Here is a 19,612-nt window from a genome sequence, read left to right on the forward strand (position 1 = left end):
TTGGTATTTAATGAGTAATTTCTATCATCATTTCATAAGAATTCATAAATATGTCTCATGAATTAACCAAGAGGAAACTGTAACAATAGCGGAGAAAACATGAAACCATACACGTGGCAGACAGAAACAGCTGTTTGTCTACCGAGTATCTGTTCTTCCCTCTCTCTATGATTTTGTTTGGAAAAACAAATGGGCAGCTATTAGATTGGTGCAAACGTAATTGTGGTTTAAAAGGTTAAAAATTGCAAAAACCACAATTACTTTTGCACCAACCGAATAAAATGCCACAGAGTTCTTAGCCTCTCTTATAGTTAGGGACAGTTACTTTTGGCTAACGCAACACAGGTAAAAGTATGCTGGATATTTCTGGAAAAGTTTGTCTTTCTTTTTCTTCTTCGTGCCTGGAATGCAGATATGGAGGCTGGAAGCAGAGTGGTCACCTGTGAAAGGCATACACTAAGAATGGAGAGGCAGAAAGAGAGAGCGGGGACCTTTGACACTGGTTGCATGGGAGAGGATATCTTTTTCTGCTTGGGGTAGTCAGGGAAAGCCTCTCTGATTGCTTGAAATTTGAATTGAGAACTAAGTGATAAAAATGAGGCAATCCTGCTGAGATCTGGGAAATAAGCCTTGATGTGCTTGATGGAGAAGGAGACGCCAGTGTGGCTGCGATGGAACAGGTGAGGCCACAGAAGGAGGCAGACGTCTATGCCAAGGGGACTGGGTTTCATGCTGGTTAAGAGTCCACTGAAGTGTTTTAAGCAGTAGTGACATGATGTGATTTCAATTTCAGAAAGATCTCTGTTGGTTCTCTGAGGCAGGGTGGAGTTAGGGTGGAGGAAAGAGTGAAAGCAGAGGCAAGTTACAAGGTAGTTGCACTAGGGAGTCTGGTGGGAGACCTGAAGGCTTAGGCTAGAGTCTTGTGGAGTAGATGTGGAGAGAGAGAGGAATCCAAACGAATCCTAGGTTTCAGCCTGAACAGCTAGATGGATGGGGTAACCTTAACGGAGATACGGAAGAATACTTCAGGTAGAGTACATTTGGGGGTAAAAATTCACGGTTCAGTTTTGGCCATGTTAACCTTGAGGTGCTTTTTAGATTTACGAGTGGAGAGGATAGGTAGCAGATGACCCAGGGAACTCCCGAGAGTGTCTTTTTTGAAGAAAACTGATCATGTGACCTGACCATAATGGTCAAATAAAAGGGAACTTCCAAGCTTCTTATATGCTGGACTGGAAACTGGAACCTTTGTTTCACACCATTTCTGATAATGTTTATTCCCCATCTATGCATATAATAAACCAAACATTATCTAATATAAACTGGGCCCAACCCACACACGGGTCCATTCTCTTTCCTACTCTTTAAAAGTCCTGTCCTTGGTACCTCAGAGCTACTATCCTTTTTCATCCAAGTCTTGTCATTGAATCCCTGAATGATACAGCAGCTAAACCTCAGAGGGAACTAATTAAAACGATGGAGTTTTAAGACAGTTTCATTACTTAGAATATCAACAAAATATTTTCTAAAATGCTACAAACAACCAGACATACCTTAGAAAACAGCTTTTTATTAACCCCAATTGCCGTACCTGCTATCTCTTTCTGGAATTTCCTTAATAGCGATTCTGACTTGGTTGCTCAGGTCTCGACCTGCATAGACTATCCCGTAAGTGCCTTTTCCTAAAACAACTCGGTCACCATTTTCATCATGTTCATAGTCATACTACAAAAGGAAAAATGAGGAGAGAAGATTAAAACATTAGTTGTATTCTACATTTTCAACATCAACTTTTTCCGAGAGCATTTTTCCTTATTTTGTCAGATGGTTTTAACAGGGGCGACAAATTCTAAAACGCAGCTTCAAGAACCAAGAAAGAGAGACACTCTCAACAAATATAAAGCAGCTAGTGTGTTCATGTTTTCACTACTGTTACAAATACAGAGAGGATGATGTTATTTAAATCCATAAAAGTGTTTCTTCAAAAGCTCAGTTGGATCCTTTTACCCACTAAATCCTGTTTTTCATTGATTCTAAGTAGCATCAATACCTATCACATCTAATTACTCTTTCTTTTATTTTTCAGCTTTTGGTGCTGTCCAAGTTTTTCACACTCTACCAGGAGAATAAAACCACTGAAAGGCTTTGGATAAGAAGAAAAATTTGAGGTCTTACTAGTTGACAATGATAATGTAAGGATTCTTTCTACATCATGCCCAATTCCCCAAGACGAAAAAACACTTTAAAAATGAAAAATAGAGGAAAATTTTTATTTTTGGCGTAAAAAGGAAATATCCATATCCCTAAACCCCAAACTATCAAGCGTATCAGTCAAATATGAAAAAACTGGTTCAAAATAAAAGGCATTCAGAGAGCATCTGGTAGAGACTTCCTCAGACCTGGAAGCATCATCCAGAAAGGACTATCCTTTGTCTCAGACTGGAATTACAGGACGTAGAGACCTCAAATGATTAAGCCCTATCTTTGTAGATATTCAGTGTAAAACTACAGACCCACAGGAGAGCTGATGAGAATAAGCTCCTTCCACTATCCATATTTTGCTTGAGTATAAAACTGGCAGCCTACACACAGCTAGATTCAACTCATTGAAGGATTTCATTAAAAAAAACTGAAAAAAAAAATCGATTTCTAACATTTATAAGCTAGCAAATTTAACATTAATGCTGATGAATAACCCAAAAGAGGACCATGATTATGGACTTTTATACTCACAACATAGTCTTAAAATATATAAAGTAGAGCTCATAAAATTACCAAGAAAAGTAGACAAACATAAACTACAGTAGTATTTAATAGAACTCTTGAAAACTGATATATCAAGAAAACAAATTTAAAGTAGAGACTCTAATGGCACAATTAACACATTTGATGCAACATATACAGAGGGAGCCCTGCACCCAGATAAAAATTCCTTTCATGCATATATCAAAAATATATAATAATTGGTGACATGTTAAGCCACAAAAAAATTTTCAACAAATTCCAAATAACTGATATCATAAAGACCATGATGTTTGACCACAGGATATTAAAAATAAGATAGCCAACAAATATATTTGAAAACTGACTATTGTACTTTAAAATAATCAATGAATTGCTCAATGAAATTATTGTAGGAATTACAAAATAGTTAAAAAGAATGACAAGGACAGCATTATATGTCAAATACCCACAGATATGGAGGTATATAAATGACAATTTTCATGGCCTTAAAGAATTGCATTAGAAAACAAAGAAAATGTTCAAATGATTAAAGTTCAATGGTTAAGTCAAAGAAATATAAAAAATAATATATTACTCTCCAAAAACAATAAAAGGGGGCTTCTTGTTTTGGCAATATGGTAGACTAGTTACCTGAAAACTTTCCTGCTAAAACATTGGGATAAAATAAAACATATATATATATATATATATATATATATATATATATATATATATATATATACTTTTAAATGTCTAGGTGGGCTTATAAAATAGTAAAGAATACCAGAAGCTAGAAGTAAAGAGGAAAGGAACACTCAACAGGTAATCACAAGAACTGATGTCCCTGCAGCCCCAGGTGTGGGGATGAGGGCAGGGCTGTCAGTCTCATTAATCTAGGGCAAGGGTTGGCAAACAATACTGTAAAGGGCCAGATACTGAAATTTTCACATTTGTGGGCCCTACAATCTCTGTGGCAACTACTCAACTCTGGCACGGTAGCATGAAAACTGCCCAGTCAATATACCGGGGCTGCCAAAAATATGTATACACATGACTTGTATTCATCTTTTGTTATCAGCATATATTGAATATTACAATTTTAATACAGCTTTTTCCTTTCTTAAAATGTGTAAACTTTTTTTTTGGCAACCTCTGTATATAAACAAATGGGAATGAGTGTGTTCCAATAAAACTTTATTTGCTAAGAAGTGATGAGTTGGATTTGACCTTTGGGCTACTATCTGTCAACCCCTTGTCTGGGACATTAGTCTTAATGCCCATGAGGGGATAGGAAATGAGGACTTGTGCCTACACTAGGAGAAGAGCTAGGACACACAAACCCAGGGTTCTTGAAGGACTTTCACTTGGTGAAAGGGCAGATTAGAAAAAAGTCAGCCCCATGTATTGGGAAACAAAAGGCAGTTTGTCCGTCTCAGACTGAGCTCTGAGTGAACAGAAATGAGTCTCCTCTGAATACTTCCAACCATAGGCTGATCTCCATGCTTTTTGCAGTCCACATTTACACTTATAATACCCACAATTGGTCTTGTGCCTGGGACATGCCTGGCATTCCTAGCAGAAACAAAGCAAAAATATTTTACAGGGAGACTTCCTTAACACGGGCTATGCAGGATGCTCACTGGTAATGGACCGAGATTGAGCTCACAATCCACAATTTTAAATATATAAGGAGATAATTCACCACTTAGTGAGAGCTGATTTAACAAATATCAATCTCTATAACTTCATAAAACTGAAACTGTAAAATAAGTACATTTAATATAAGGTTATAAAATATGAAATAAAAAAACATGAGAAAAAGCTAAAAGATACTCTAAAAAAGGATTTAAGACAGAATGTAACTTCCAGAAATTGAGCCCTAAAAAGGGAGAATAAAAATAAATTCACATTCAGATATATTATAGGGAAATGACAAAATATAAAATGAAGCAGAGATTAAAAAACAACAAATTACCTACAGAAGTAAACAATCAGATCACTCTGCAAATTCTCTGGGGCACAAAACATTTTCACTTGAGAAATCACTGCCATAGAAGATGAGGAAGGTGTGGGGGAGGGGGTGTTGCTACCAGTTCCAGGTTATATGTTTCCGGCAGGTTCCCAAGTCTTAATAGGAGGCAATTAGATTGTACGCTCTTGGGAAAAGCTATGCCCAATACTATGCCAGGACTGGGTGAGCAATTATCTCCCTATCATGGATCCGTCTCTGGTTGAGGACAGAGGCCAAGCTCTGGAAAGGAGGTGTCTACTTTCCCAGTGGCAACCCTGAGCATCCATTCCTAGGTACCCAGTGGCATATGAGAGAATACTCTTATTCTGGCTGCTAATGTAAGGCTGATTGTCCTAGTCCAGAGCAGAAGACCAGGTATGTTCTCAGGTGGAAGAATAGGTAGCAGGGATCATTTAGCAATTTCCACAGACAAGGAGATAAAACTGGGCTTTAGCAAAGAGGCAGTAAACATAGTCCAAAAATGCCACCGGAAGGAACCTAAGACTCCACACCCAATTCCTGTGGTCCGAATTTCTGTGACACTGTGCCCTGTGTGCTGCAAATCTACTAGCCAGGACCCAGACCAGCAGAAGGCAGGGCAGGAAGCATCACCAAAGTGGTTCATCTTTGCCAGTGTGCACTCTAAAAGGAATAGAAACCTATATGCTGAAACTAGTATTAGCACCACCTTATGTTATTATAATGCTCTATAATTTAAAAGAAAAAAATTAACTTTTAATAATCTACCTCATTTGATGGTCATAATAAGCCTGTGTCATAGTAAGGAACGTCTATGATAAGCTCCAGTTTACAAATAATCAGAAATATCTTTTCCAGTGAAAATATGTCAGCGTTGTAGTTTAAACCAGCTCGTAAGATTCCAGATTTTGTGTTCTTTCCACTACTAATGCTGTAGGGAAATCCTATTATAGCATAAGAGCTTAAAAGATGAATGTTGGCTCTGTTTCCAAACTCCTGTATTATAAAGGTATTCCAGCATACTGTCAATATCCACTAGACATCCATTCAAACAGACAGCTGGTCAACCTCTGGTGGTCCTCTTAGACCCCATTCTTCCCTTGCCCTTGCTCCCCATATCAAACTGATTGCCAAATGCTGTCAGGTTTATTCTCACTGCTATTGCCCAGATTAGTACTTTTCTTCTGTACTAATTCTACAGACTCTTTTTAGAAACACAATTTTTTTTATTACAGTATAGTTGGCATACAATATTATATTAGATTCAGGTGTATAACATAGTGATTCAGCATTTAGAGACCTTACATTGTGATCACCACGATGAGTCTAGTAACCAACTGTCACCGTGCAGTTATTATATTATTGACTATACTCCCCGTTCTGTACACTACATCCGTGACTTACGGATTTTAACTGGTCTCCCATCCCCCTCCTCTCATGTGGCCCTGTTCTCCAGTTCATTCTCCATTAAGTCAACAGTGAACTTTCTGAGGCCCAAAGTTCCAAAGTGAGCTTTGCATGTTTATACCACTGCCTCTACTTTATTGGCTCCTTGTGACTTCTAGGATCAAATCCAAACTCCTTAGCTCAGCCTAAATGTCCTTCGGGATCTTATTGCTGCCTGTGTCCAACTTTCTCTCTCATCAATCTCCTCCAAGAACTCTCGGTGAGGTTCCCAAAATCATTGTACATTTATAGATACTATGTTTGCTATCTGGGTAATTCGGCCTCATCCTTCAAAACCAAGCTCCAGGAAGCTTTCCTGAACCATCCATCTGACCCTCAAAATCCAGGTTAGGGTCTGGTCTGATGTGCTTCCAAAGCCATCTGCACTCTCTCTCCCATGCATTTATCACTCTTCCCCATTCCACATTCCAGTCTGGACTCTGCGCTCTTTGAGAACTAAGACTTTATCTTTAATTGCTCTATCCTACTCTTACCAATATATGGCTTTAGTAGATGCTCAGTAATTATTTGCTTAATGAATTAATCAGGCTATAGAAAAATTGATAAGAACCTTTTTTTTTTTTTAATCAGATGCCAAAACATTTAAAATCAGTATCAGTTTACTTTTTGTTAAAATGAGTTTTGCCACAGGGATATTTATATAGTGCAGTGAAGCATATAAGCCTAGAGATGAAGCGGCACAAGTTTTAGTTTCCCTCAGGAATCTAAAGCATCAAAAGACTATTCTTTTTTTAAGAGATTATTTATGAGGTACAGAAGTTGACTTCTGTTAGAAGTGGTCATAGCAAAAGTCTAAAGGACTTAATAAGACAAACGTGACTGAAAACCATTCCAGTGGGTAACTGCTGCTTGGTTTCTTTTTATCTCTTCTTTCTAGTCTTACAAGACAGACATATAAATTGAAAAGGCAGGTTTGAGGAGACTGGCCTGGCCTATAGGGAGAGAGAATTATCTGTGTGATGGTAAGAAGAAGTTGAATAGAGCTGGGCCAAGGGCCAAGGGAAGGTACGGTGTGTTAAATGACAAATGTAGACAAAAAGAGAAGCGGGGGAAGGAGTGTTTTAGAAAAATAAAATGTAAGATTATACTGGTTATATATTTTGCATTCTATTTCTATGGCAATAGGCTAGCAAGTCAGGTTGTTGCCAAGGGAAACGACTGAATTTTGAAGCAACGATGGGAAGACTTCTAGAATCATCCCTCTATTGTTGCCTGCCCAGAACAATCTATATTGGTGCTGCAAAGAAAATCAGCGTAGGAAGACAATATCGACAAGGCCAACTGACAAAGTCGGTCCTTGCATTGTCAAGGGACTGACAGTAAAACAACCACTTTCTAGAACCCATGCACGTCCCTCTGTACTTAATTACATTAGGTGAGTGGTCACCTCAAAGACCCAAAAAGTAGCCTTGTTAATTTTCAGTTTGTATTGCCATGTTAATATATAAATGTGAAAAACATGAATAACTATTAATAACATTAATAGAATGCTAAAAATGCTGCAGGTACAAATATCTAGTTTGATTGATCTCTCCTCCCTCAGATGTTTATTCAAATATCATCTTCTCAAGGAGTCATCCTGGCTTCCTTGTCAAAAATTGTACACCCCATTACACTGTAACTTCCTAATTTTTTTCTCTGCTTTATTTTTCTCCTTAACGCTGATCTTTATCAAACATACCACAAATTTTACTTATTTATGTTGCTAATTGTCCATCTGTCACTAGACTGCAACCTCAGTGAGGGCAAGAATTTTTCTCCGTGTTATTCTCTGCTGTATCCCCAACACCCAGAATAGTGCCTTTCACATAGTAGGTGTTCAATAAATATTTGTTGAGTGAACTGATGAGATCCACTTGGATCAACAAGTGTGGTATGAAGATTTTAAGCTGAATAAAAACATCTAAATAAATAGCAGCTGCAGAAAAAAACCTTATCTAAACTTCTTTTTGTGTTTAAACAAAGCCTCTTGAAAATCCTCTCTGGGAAATTCAGAACCACTCATACCTGGATGAGAAATTACATACACAAAACCTTTACAAAACTTTCCAGTACCTTCCACTTGTTTCTCATTAGTTTCCCACTGTGTGAGTTCCCTCAAAGTCCAATTAAGGACTTTTCTTATTAAGATAAACAAACTCTTTAGCTGTTCAGGAGCCACTTCTCTGCTTGTTCCCATGTACTGGTACATGAATATACTTTGTCTTATTTCCTGTTAATCTGTCTTTTGTCAGTTCACAAGTCCCCAGTTACTGAACCCAAGTTGGTAGAGGAAAATTTATTTTTTTCCTCCCAACAGAATGAATGAATGAGTAACAAAATGGATACTCATATCACACAACAGTGTAAGTGATATATTTTCCCAGACAGTGTGGGAACTGTGGGTATTCAACTTCAGATCTGAACAAAAATAGAAATAGGATGCTAAAGAAAAACAAAGCAGTATAATACTTGATGACTCCAAATTGATTTAAGTGAATTCTAAACCATAATTTACTGTTTGTGAGGCAAGTCCTCAGAAAAGGAAATGGTAAGGGAGTGATAGATGTTTGAGTCAAAGAAAAATCTTCCCTTTTATCCTGCTTATCCCCACTCCATCCCACAAGGGGTCAACTTTTTCTTTAGCAACACTGGAAATTATGTATAAACAGGTGCACAGGACCAGCTGCTTTGATTGCCTCAGGCTTGTGTCAGTCATATTCCCACCATTTTGATAAAACAGTGAGGTACAGATGCATATAAGAAAAAGGAGGATTTGGGGGAAAAGAGAGGGAAGGAGAGAGAAAAGAAGGGAAGTAGGAAATCACAGAGGTAGAACATATGTATGTGTTTGAGAGAGGAGGGAAACACAGGATATTTTATATTGAGCTCCAAAAGGATCTTAATAATTTGTATGTGTTTTTATTTCAAGGAAATAAAAAAGAAGGAGCTGAAAAGAATGGGTTAATAAAGGCTTGATTATGGTATTCCTTCTTTCATTGACTTAATATTGATTAAACAACCTTCAAGCCAGTTTCCTAGCATATACTCTGTCCCCTCCAATCCATATCCCCCTCTCTCCACTTTGAGATATTGTTGAAACAATTCTGGTTTTGTCACTCCCCAGATTCAAACCCTTCCAAGTCTTCTGACTGTACTTCTCCCTGGACGCCTGGCACCATGGGAGACTATGTGATTAAAAGGAAAACAGAGCTACAGTCCAACCTTGGGGTATTAACAGTCTGGTGCAGGCTATCAAATTACAGTGCAATGAGAAGAGATAGAGCATAGGAGCAGGCAAAAATGTTATGAGAGCAGAGCAAAGTGAGAAGGGGTATTGAGCAGTGATTCAAAGAAAAAATGACGTGAGTTGGTTCTCAAAAAATTAGGATGCAGTCACCAAGTGGGACAGAGCAGAAAAAGCATGTCAAGTTGGGCATCTGTATGTCAAGCCCAGGCAGGAAATGTTGGCTGTCTGGAAAACGGAAAGGAGTTTGGCCTTGCTGGATTACAGGGTGCAAAGGAAAGGGTACGCTACAGCCAGAGAGCGAAGAACATTGCATGGTGCAGAAACCTTCTACAAAGAGTAGCATTAAATGTCAACTACAATTTATATATATATATATATATATATATAATATATATATATATATATATATATATATATATATATATATATATATATATTTACCAGAAGCGGAATACAGAATTCGGAATATAGACAGTGGAAATGTAATGGCTGTGTGCGATGTCAGAGGGGTAGTGGATGGGGGGAGGAGGGTTGTCACTGTGTGAGGGATATAAATGATAAATGTCTAATTAGTACATTGTTTTGTGCACCTGAAACTAGTTTAAAAAATGTAAAAAAACAAAAACAAAAACAAAGAGTAACATTAAAGGGTTTTAATTAGGGAAGTCCCAGGATTAAATCCACAGGAGAGATTTGTCTGATGATGACAACGTATTGACAGCAGGAGAGAGATCAGGCCATATGGGAGATGATAAAGACCTGAGATGGGGGAGTGACGGAGACAATGAAATGAAGGGGCTGGAGGAGACTGGGTGTGAGGGTAAGAGGCTAGCTCAGAGGGTTTTCTGAGATGTCTGGCTCGGGTTACTGGGCGTATGCCCTTGCTCTTAGGGGAGATATGGGAGGCTGGAAGAAAAAAAATAGGGACCACAGTTGATAAGTGTTAGAACCCTTATGATTAACTGTAATCAACTGTTCAATAATTTCAATATAAACTTATTAATACATTAAATTATTTAAGATGCGGCCTCATGACCCTTCCCTGTCAAAACACAGCCTTGAGTCAAAAAACAGGGCTTTAAATCAAAAGAACTTGTTCCTCTTTCTGTTTAAAAATAGAAAAGTCCTCTGAAAGTGGGATTGAGCTATATTTGGAAAACCTTGTACAGTCTGTACTAATCTTGAAAATTATAATAAACTTGAGCTAGGAAAGGACATTTTAGATCTTCTTATTCAACTCTCATTTAAGAAATGAAATCATCTTAGCCCTGTGGGAGTATGATTTTTAGTCCAAAGTTACAAAACTGGCTGTTGGCAAAGTTAGAGCCCGAGCTCCAGGCTACTGACGCTGGCGTGGGGAATCTCACTGGAGCCAGGGAAGGTCAATGATGAGGGGGTTCTAACCATGACCCAAAGGAAGCCCAATCCCTCCCACAATTGTACTGCGTCAAAGATGCCTTACTATTCAAATCAGAAATAAAAGCAAATCTTAACTTGAGCTTTGAGTAAGAAGGTTTTCAAACACCAAAAAGTATAAGGATTCGCTTCAAATTTGTACTTTATAGTTAACGTTTGTCAAATGTTGACACCATCCTAAATGAAGCTGAAAGCATCAAAGAGCATCTGTCCTTTCAAACATTTTAATTTTGTTTTGGGCCAAGATACCTAAAGGCTTCAGGAGTAAATGAAATTTATATTGAAACAATTTTAATGCTATCTCAAATTAAGGTCAAGGTCAGAAAATAATTATTCTGCATACAAATCTTAATCGCTAAAGAAATCTTTGTTTACACTGTAAGGAATGGGAAGTAGAGGAATTATTTTTGGTACGTCCCTCATGGGCTAAAGTTCAAGTTCAGTTTGTGGTAATGAAATTAAAGAACTCCTTTTAATCAAATATTTAGAATACTGAAAAAATAATTTTCATCAAGAATGTTGAAAATATCTAAGGAATATGATCAAGGATATAATGGAGTTATCATAAATTATGCAAAAATATGTTAAGGCTATTTCATAACTCATATTATAACAGTATTCTGGATACAAAGGAATATTCAGTGAGAGGGAAAGCCAAGATGGCTCTCATCCTCACAGCCCAGAAATCACTGTATCCATTCATTAATGTTATGCTAACAGAACACTCTCAAAAAATATGTCAGCAATATCACTAGTTGTGGCATCATGGCAAACTAAGCTAAAATACTTAAAACAAGTATGCTTGAATTCACAGTGTAGACTATCCAATCCATCGGGAATGCTGTAGAAACCATTCCATATCACAGATTTTAAATTATTCTGATGGAATGCGAAGGATGAAAGTGTAAGAATGGTTCTCTAAATTACAAGAATGGTATCCCTGCACTTTCTTGACAAGAGTGAGTTAGAAATACTTTGATGAATCAGAACACTATTGCATAAGCTGTTTCTTGTGAGGGCCACAGATCTACGAAAACCCTCTGGGTACTTCTAGGAAACAATCTGAGCATTTCCTTCCTTGTTTGGTTGGTAAGTATTCTCAGAGCTTGCAGTAGAACTGTGTGCAACTGTACATTAAGGAAAAGTTTACAGTCTCTGCCGAAGCCCCTGAATCCTTATTACTATTCACCTCTCTCTCTCTCTCTCTCTCTCTCTCTCTCTCTCTCTCTCTCTCTCTCTCTCTCTTTCTCAGTAAAGCTTTAAATAGTTCATTTTTTAAAAACAGCCACACAGAAACTTTGTAAAGTGAATGTGGAAACGTAAGTCCTTACCTCCAGGGAATCACTCTCACACTCTCCTTCCTCAGTACCTCTCCCCTTCTCCTCAGTGATGGTGTTCACCATTTCAAAAAACCTATGATGGAAGTTAGTATGCGGTCACTCATAATACATCAAATAGTAGATATGAGCAATTATGTTCCAAAATTACTTCAGAGCCACAAAATGGGAGCCGAAAGAGACAGGCAATATACAAACTATCAGTATCAATGAGAAAAATATGATTTTTCAAAATGAAAACACAGGTTGGTAGGCTTTTCAATAAATTTCTGACCTTATGCCTCCCTTCAAGTAATAGTAACATAATATAGTATAGAATTAGAATAGTAAGGCTAGACAAGGTCACAGAAATGTTAAGAATGTGGACTTGGATATCAGATCAAAATTATTAGTATTGGCATGATTTGGGGCAAGCGCCTCCACCTCTCTGAGGCTCACCCCTTAATTATAAAATACACATATCTATGTGAATATACATATCTATCTCATAGGTTGTTATGACGATGATTTGAGGTAATGCTTATAAAATGTTAAGCACAGTGCATTCATTCAATATTAGCTATTATTATTTCATTGCTGTTTATATTACTTAAAATAGTATATAACAAAAATACCTATATTCTAGAACAGTGTCTCTAAATCCTGAGGTGACTATTTAATATAGCCACTATGACATTTAATCTCAGTGACTAAATCTTCTGCCCGAACACCTCAATATGATACACACAGGGTCCCATAAACATAGTCTGAGAAATACTGACGTGAACCAAAAATAGCGGTCTGATTCTTATTTGTGACAGAGGCCACCTTTCTTTTGCTGACATTTTCTTCCGGAACGCTTCTTGTAAAAAAAATTTTTTTTTCCTGCAGACCATTTCTGAGCCAAGAAAAATAATGATGGCAAGAAACAGATTTGCCATTGTAACACTAGCTGCGCCTCCCCATTCAGACAGGATGATAATAGTTTCCAGACATAAAGTAAGGCAGGCACTTTGGACGGGGGCTGATGATCTCATCACGGGAAGGTCATGCTGGGCACTGCCAGCCCAGGGAAGAGCAGGTTATGGTGTAACAAGAAAAGTTTACTACCAGAACTCAGAACCTTTCCTCTGCCTCTGTATCTATGAGATAATAGAAAATATATGTTGGTTTTTGTCCCCTGTTCTTGGCAAGGAGCTCCTATAATAAAACCCTTAGATATTTCTAAGTGGTGAGTCAGGAGCATCTTTTGTCCTAATGAGGTGGCTCCTGGATGAGGGCTGGTCACCCTAAAGACCAAGCCATGCTTAGAAGCTTAGACTTTTCAGCCTCACCCCCTTCCCCATCCTCCACAGAGGGGGAAGGGGCTAAAAATAATAATTGATCATGCCTATGTAATGAAGCCTCCATGAAACCCCAACAGGGCTGGGTTTAGGGAGTGTTGACAAACACTTCCACACCAGGAGGGTAACATACTCCAACTCCATGGGGACAGAAGCTCCTGTGTTTTGGGACACTCAGGACCTCCGCCTAGGTTTCTCTTCATCTAGTTGTTCACCTGTGTCCTTTATTATATCCTTTAATAAACTGAGTTCTCTGTTCTGTTCTAGTAAATTAATCAAACCCAAAGAGGGGGCCTCTGGAACCTCTGATCTATAGTCCATTGGTCAAAAGCACAGGTGATGACCTGAGCTTGTGACTAACTCTAAAGGAGGGGAAGAAACAGTCTCACGTGACTGAGCCCTTAACCTCCGGGATCTGACACTATCTCCAGGTAGATAGTGTGAGAATTGAGTTAAATTGTAAGATGCCCAGCTGGTGTCACAGAGAATTGCTTGTTATAAGGAAAAACTTCCACACGTTCAGTGACCAGAAATGTCAGAAAAGAAGTGTTTTGTATGAGGAATAAAGGAGACGCATAGGAAAAAAACACAATAGGGGAAAATTGGGTTTTTCCCTACATATGAAGGAAAAAAGTGAGTTTTTCTTATACAGTACCTCTTTTTATCCATCCTTCCATCCATCCATCCATCCATCCATCCATCCATCCATCCATCCATCCATCATTCCATGCATCCATTCCATCATTCCATCCATCATTCCATCCATCATTCCATCCATCCATCCATCCATCCATCCATCCATCCATCCAACAAATACTCATCAAGTGTCTACTAGAATTCAAAACCGGTTCTGGCCTTTGGGAATACGATGATGAACAAAACAGACCAAGTGCAGTTAAGACTTTGGAGCCTATATATGGAGTTTGCATGTGATACCTACTTCCTCACTCTTCCTTTTTCTCCACATATTTCTTGGAGGTCAATCACAAGAAAGAAATTAAGTAGAAAAGTAGACCACACAAGTGCTAAATATTCTTTCTTATTTCCAAATCTTTTCATTCCAGATTTTACAATAATAAAGATAAAATTCTAGCCAAGAATTGTGGCTTAAACAAACATTTTTTTTTTTAAAATGACTGCATATTGTAGTTAGCACACCAGTCATTTACAATAGGGTCAAATAATGATTATTTGAATAAGAACAACGCCCAGCCAAATTTTAAGTCCAAGCGGGCTTTTGCCCTCGCTTTAGTTTCCGAATTGTCAATCACTTTTCTAGGTTCCCACAGTTAGTCACTGTGTTCTAGGGGAACGTGAAGTGCTTCATTTTTAGCCCAAGAGAAATATACCCAATGCAGCCCACAGATTGTGGGGTTATATTTTATTGGTATATATCAGATCACTGGCTCTTAACTCAGGCTGCACCTACCCCAGAAAATCCAATATAATTGTCCTGGGGTAGGGCCCAGGCACGTCTTAAAGCTCACCAGGTGATTCTAATGAGACAGATTTAAGAGCCACTGTTGTAGGTAATGGTGAGATTATTCAAAAGAACTCAAGAATAAAAATTTTGATAATCACATATTATCATAATAAGTGAGCGCTTTAAAGCGAGACATACTATTTAGCAATTAAGTGGTAAGTCTTGCCTGTGCAAAAATAAATTATGACTAAGAATAAGCTGATTTATTAAAGGGAGCCCGCAAAATTCTCTGTTAAACATACCACATAATTATAAAATATTGGCCCAAATGAAATATTTATATAATCACATAGCCATGAACTCTTTGCAGGAGCTACATGTTCACTCATTAATTAAAATAATGATCAGGTAAGAACAGTCTTTTTCACACAAACAATGACTAATACGTACTTTTTACAATGAAGTTCTGTACAGAAATAGATTTGAAAATCATCAGAATTGTGAAGCACATAAAGAAAACAGCAGCGTTCTTCAAATTTAGAAATACTGAAACAAATAACAAGAGAATTATTCAGGGTAATCCCAATACTTTCGTGCACTGTAATGAAAAATAAATACTCTTTATATCATCCTGATTATGAAATCAATGTTGTCTATGGCAAAAAGTTAAAAATAGTACCTTAAAAAGTAATGTTCCCTGTACCACAATACTAAAATCTTTTAATATTCTGAGAGTTGTCTTTCTACTCATCTCTGTAGAGAGAGCTGCTCTCTCTGGGTGTCGTAGGCACACAGAAGCTGTATGGCCCTCCAGCTTAGCATGGGAAAAGTGTTCTGCTTTCTGTTGCACTTGACTGTGTGCTGGGAGGAAAAGCGGAAGTATCAACTGGCTGACTGACCTTGTCATTCGGGTTCTGTGAGATCTGTAGGATAATAAAATGTTTCCATAGCTTGGAAGGCAATGGGTGGAGGCAGTAAAAGCACCTCATTAGTTGGAGAGATCTTAGAGGAAGTGAAGCAACGTGGAGCAGCACTTGGTTTGGACTCAGCCAGTGTTTTACTTTATAGCAATTAAAACAGTTTTGAGATTACCAGTCAGGCCAGGCTTGTTTTATGCCAGGCATGGTCAAATATATTCTATAATGAGCCAGAGAGTAAGGCTTTGTGGGCCAAACTACTCAATTTTGCTGTTGGAGAATCCTTAGACAATAAATGAATGAACATGGCTGAGTTCCAATAAAACTTTATTTACAAAATCAGGCAGTGGGCCATATTTGACCCGTGGGCTGTAGTTTTCCAATCCCTATTTTATGCCTTTACATCTGCTGTTCATTCAATTTGGAATGCACATTATTTGTGACTTTTTAAAGAAATTCTACTCATCCTTTAACGCCCAGCTTAGACCTTACTCCCTTCTCTATTTCTACCTTAAACAGAAAGATTTGCTCTTGTACTTCTGTTCTTTGAACATAGTTCTATCATTGGTCATCTCACACCGCATTATCATTAGTTGTTAAATGTGTGTTCCCCTGCCGGGCTTAGAACTCTTTGAGAGCAGAGTTCACATCTTAGTCATTTTTGTATCCTGAGCAGACTAGGATTCAACATTTGACACACAGCTAATGCTCAATAAATACCCATTGACTGATCTGAGAAAGTTCTGAGGTGATGCAAGACCAACTGCTGACTTAGTCAGATGTCCTTCTATAGTTTTTCATCTCTTTGTAGACGAGAAAACCAAGAAAAGTTAGTTCTCTTTGAAGTCACACACCAGAACTCAAATTTCTCAACATATAAACCCGCAGTATAGCCTCATGTAAGCATTCTAGGTGTATGTCGTAAATCACAACAAAGGTTATGCAGTGATACCATACCTAACTAAGTAAAATTAATTCATTGGGAAATAGATATGATGAAGTCAAATTATACTTTCCTAAATGAATTGCTTAAAAATGCACTACAAATAATGAGTACTTAACTAACGATCTGCTTCAAAAATTAAATTTAAAGAGAATAAAGCTTTATTTGAGAAGGCATGGCTTGGAAAGAGATGTACTGAGTCAGTCCATGATCTTGCTTGTTTCTGTTCAGCTCATTCATAAGGTAACAGGTGGATTTACCAGGTAAACTCTAATTTTCAGTGACTCAGACAGCTCTACCAGTTCATGCTCCAACAAAACCAATTATTATTATGCCAAAAGCAACAAAGTATTGCATAATTTGGCCTTCAGACATCTGTTTTTTCTCATTGCTATTATGTGGGGATAAATAGTAGTAAACACAAATAGTTTGGCATAAAATTTCCAAGAGTTGGTCTAGTGTGAGTTTAATGAGTGACTTTTGATTCTGAAAAAACATCATTTCTAAATCCCAAGAAATGGCATTTCCTGAGCCAATGGCATTATGATGACAATGTCAGAACTGAACCAAACTAAAGTGAATCACTCTAATCTTAGGACACTTCATTAATGGTGACCTCAGGAAAAGTTGTTTTTAAAAACAAATTCCTTATAACCTCACCATATTAATATTAGCTATAGAACACAATCTGGCAGAAGATGTGTGTGTTTTCAATCCATCTAAGGAGAGATTAGTTATTTCCTGGTTTACCGAAAGACCAGAAAACCATCTTATAACGTAAACCAACAGCTCAACCACCTAGAGAGAACACCACATAGCTCATTTTTATCTACACTTTGAATCTGTTCCCCAGTTCCCGTTTGCCCCTCAATCATCATGTTTGTCGGTGACAAGCACAGAGTCAGTTCAACTTCACCATAAAAGTTTTGTGGCATCTTTTTCTAACGGAGATAGTAATACGAAAGAAGGTTGAACATTTTCATCAAGAAAAGGATTCTTCAAATTCTTTGCATTTTAAAATCATGACAAAAAGCCCCATGTAAGACATTCATATTCTAGAAAAATGTTTTCTAAGAAAATTAAGTGTACCAAGGAAGCTTACCTCACTCCCCTGACAGAAGAAGCACTAAAATTCCACTCATGTATACCTTTCTAGAACAGAGGGAAAGAACAACAAAAAATGTTTAGTCATCCAAATTAACATAACAACAATAATTTTGTTTTATTATTTTTAAGTAATATACACAGAATAATTTTTCCTAGTGCATAAAATTCTTCATGAACAAATTATCTGTATGGAAACTGCAATTCATTGTTAAACCACAAGGGTGATATTTGATGATTTCTGTATTTCAATAAAACAGCTCCAAGAGAACCTGGGAGAATCAGTCCTTTAAAATTTTTATTTTTATTTAGCAGATTAACCTAATAACTGTTGTGCATTAATTTTTAAAATAAACAACCTAGTGATCACAGTAATTCAATTATTATAGTCAAGCAAGATTTCTTTTCTAAAAAAGAAAAACAATTTGAATAAAATATCCGCAAGGTTTTAAAGATAACTATTGCTGAATTATCTTTAGTTAAATTTTTTAAATAAATGGGTGTTTGTATTTCCTCAGAAAATAGTACAGCAAGTATGCATGTGTATACACATATATACAAACTGGGGGGAGCCAAAAAATGTATACAAGTGGACACTTTGGTCAACGTTGCCCAAGCAGTAGTTCGTCATAATGAGAAGTGTCTGAACGCTGACGGTAACCACTTTGAGCACCTCTTGTAATTGCAGAAGTCAAATGTGACTTGTATTCATCTTTTGTTATCAGTATATATTGAGTATTACAATTTCAATAGTTCTTTCCTCTCTTAAAAATGTGTCTACATTTTTTGACACCCTCTGTATAGTGTCCATCATAGCTACAATGTGTTGTTACCGCATTTATGAAAAATACAATATACTAATAAAGACTGAACATAAAAAATTTGATTGTCATATGATAAACATGGGTGAGCGGCAGGGCCAAGATGAAAAACAGGTGTGATTTTTTAAAATCTATTACTAGAGGCAAGTAAAAATTAGTATCAAATGCTTATGTTTTTAAATTAAATAAATCAGAAAATGGAGCACATTCCGTATAGAAATATGTCTGACAACAATATAGAATTAATAACAAATATTTTTGTAGAAATAAAGTAGGTGATACATGAGTCCAAGTTTAGCAAGTATGGTAGTCAATTCAGATTGAAAGTCAATTCTTTAAATGGTAGAGTAGTCAATACAGATTGCAAGTCAATTCTTTAAACGTAAAACAACCAGGAAAACAAGCTCTAACCCACCCACTTAAAATACTGCCAGAAGTTTGAGGTCTTGGCTGGCTAGTGAAATGGGTAAGGCAGCTGTGACCAGAGGCAGCTCAGAACTCTCCTTCCGGCTGAAGCACCTCAAAAAGCCACAATTTATATTCATAGCTCCTAGTTCTTTGGTAGGACCATGAAATTTAAAATTAAAAAAAAAAAAAAAAGATCCTCTCAAGCTTGAAGTAGATTTACTAAAAAACGACTTTTAATGCACATCAGTCAGATCATGGGATGTGACCTGAATTACCACAAAGCAAATGTTGCTGTGCATGAAGCCCAGGAAAGGCAGAGACCATAGAAAGGTGCTCATCGAATGTGGTTCTCTTAACCACAGTGCAGAGGGAGTTAAATTAAAATAGCAGCCTGCAGCTTCAGATGATAATTTGAAAGTCGCTTCTATATCCTGTTGGCCTCAGGTGACCTTCTAAATATATGTGACCCGGGAGCTGCAGCTGTTGACCTGCACACTACTTGCACACACTG

General features: G+C 37.3%; 1 protein-coding gene across 4 annotated transcripts in view; it reads right to left on the reverse strand.

Annotated features, from left to right (window-relative positions):
• MAP3K5 (mitogen-activated protein kinase kinase kinase 5) overlaps positions 1-19,612 on the reverse strand; it is a 180,894-nt gene that overhangs the window by 42,476 nt on the left and 118,806 nt on the right. For all 4 annotated transcript variants that reach the window (XM_019732726.2, XM_074333624.1, XM_019732727.2 and 1 more), the window contains 4 exons: positions 17,871-17,920; positions 15,359-15,454; positions 12,158-12,239; positions 1,592-1,725 (listed from right to left, as the gene is read on the reverse strand). In XM_019732726.2, the coding sequence (XP_019588285.1) occupies positions 1,592-1,725; positions 12,158-12,239; positions 15,359-15,454; positions 17,871-17,920 (362 nt within the window). The remainder of the gene's footprint in view (positions 1-1,591; positions 1,726-12,157; positions 12,240-15,358; positions 15,455-17,870; positions 17,921-19,612) is intronic.

The sequence above is a fragment of the Rhinolophus sinicus genome, linkage group LG05 (genome assembly GCF_036562045.2).
Source record: "Rhinolophus sinicus isolate RSC01 linkage group LG05, ASM3656204v1, whole genome shotgun sequence".
NCBI classification, from domain to species: domain Eukaryota; kingdom Metazoa; phylum Chordata; class Mammalia; order Chiroptera; family Rhinolophidae; genus Rhinolophus; species Rhinolophus sinicus.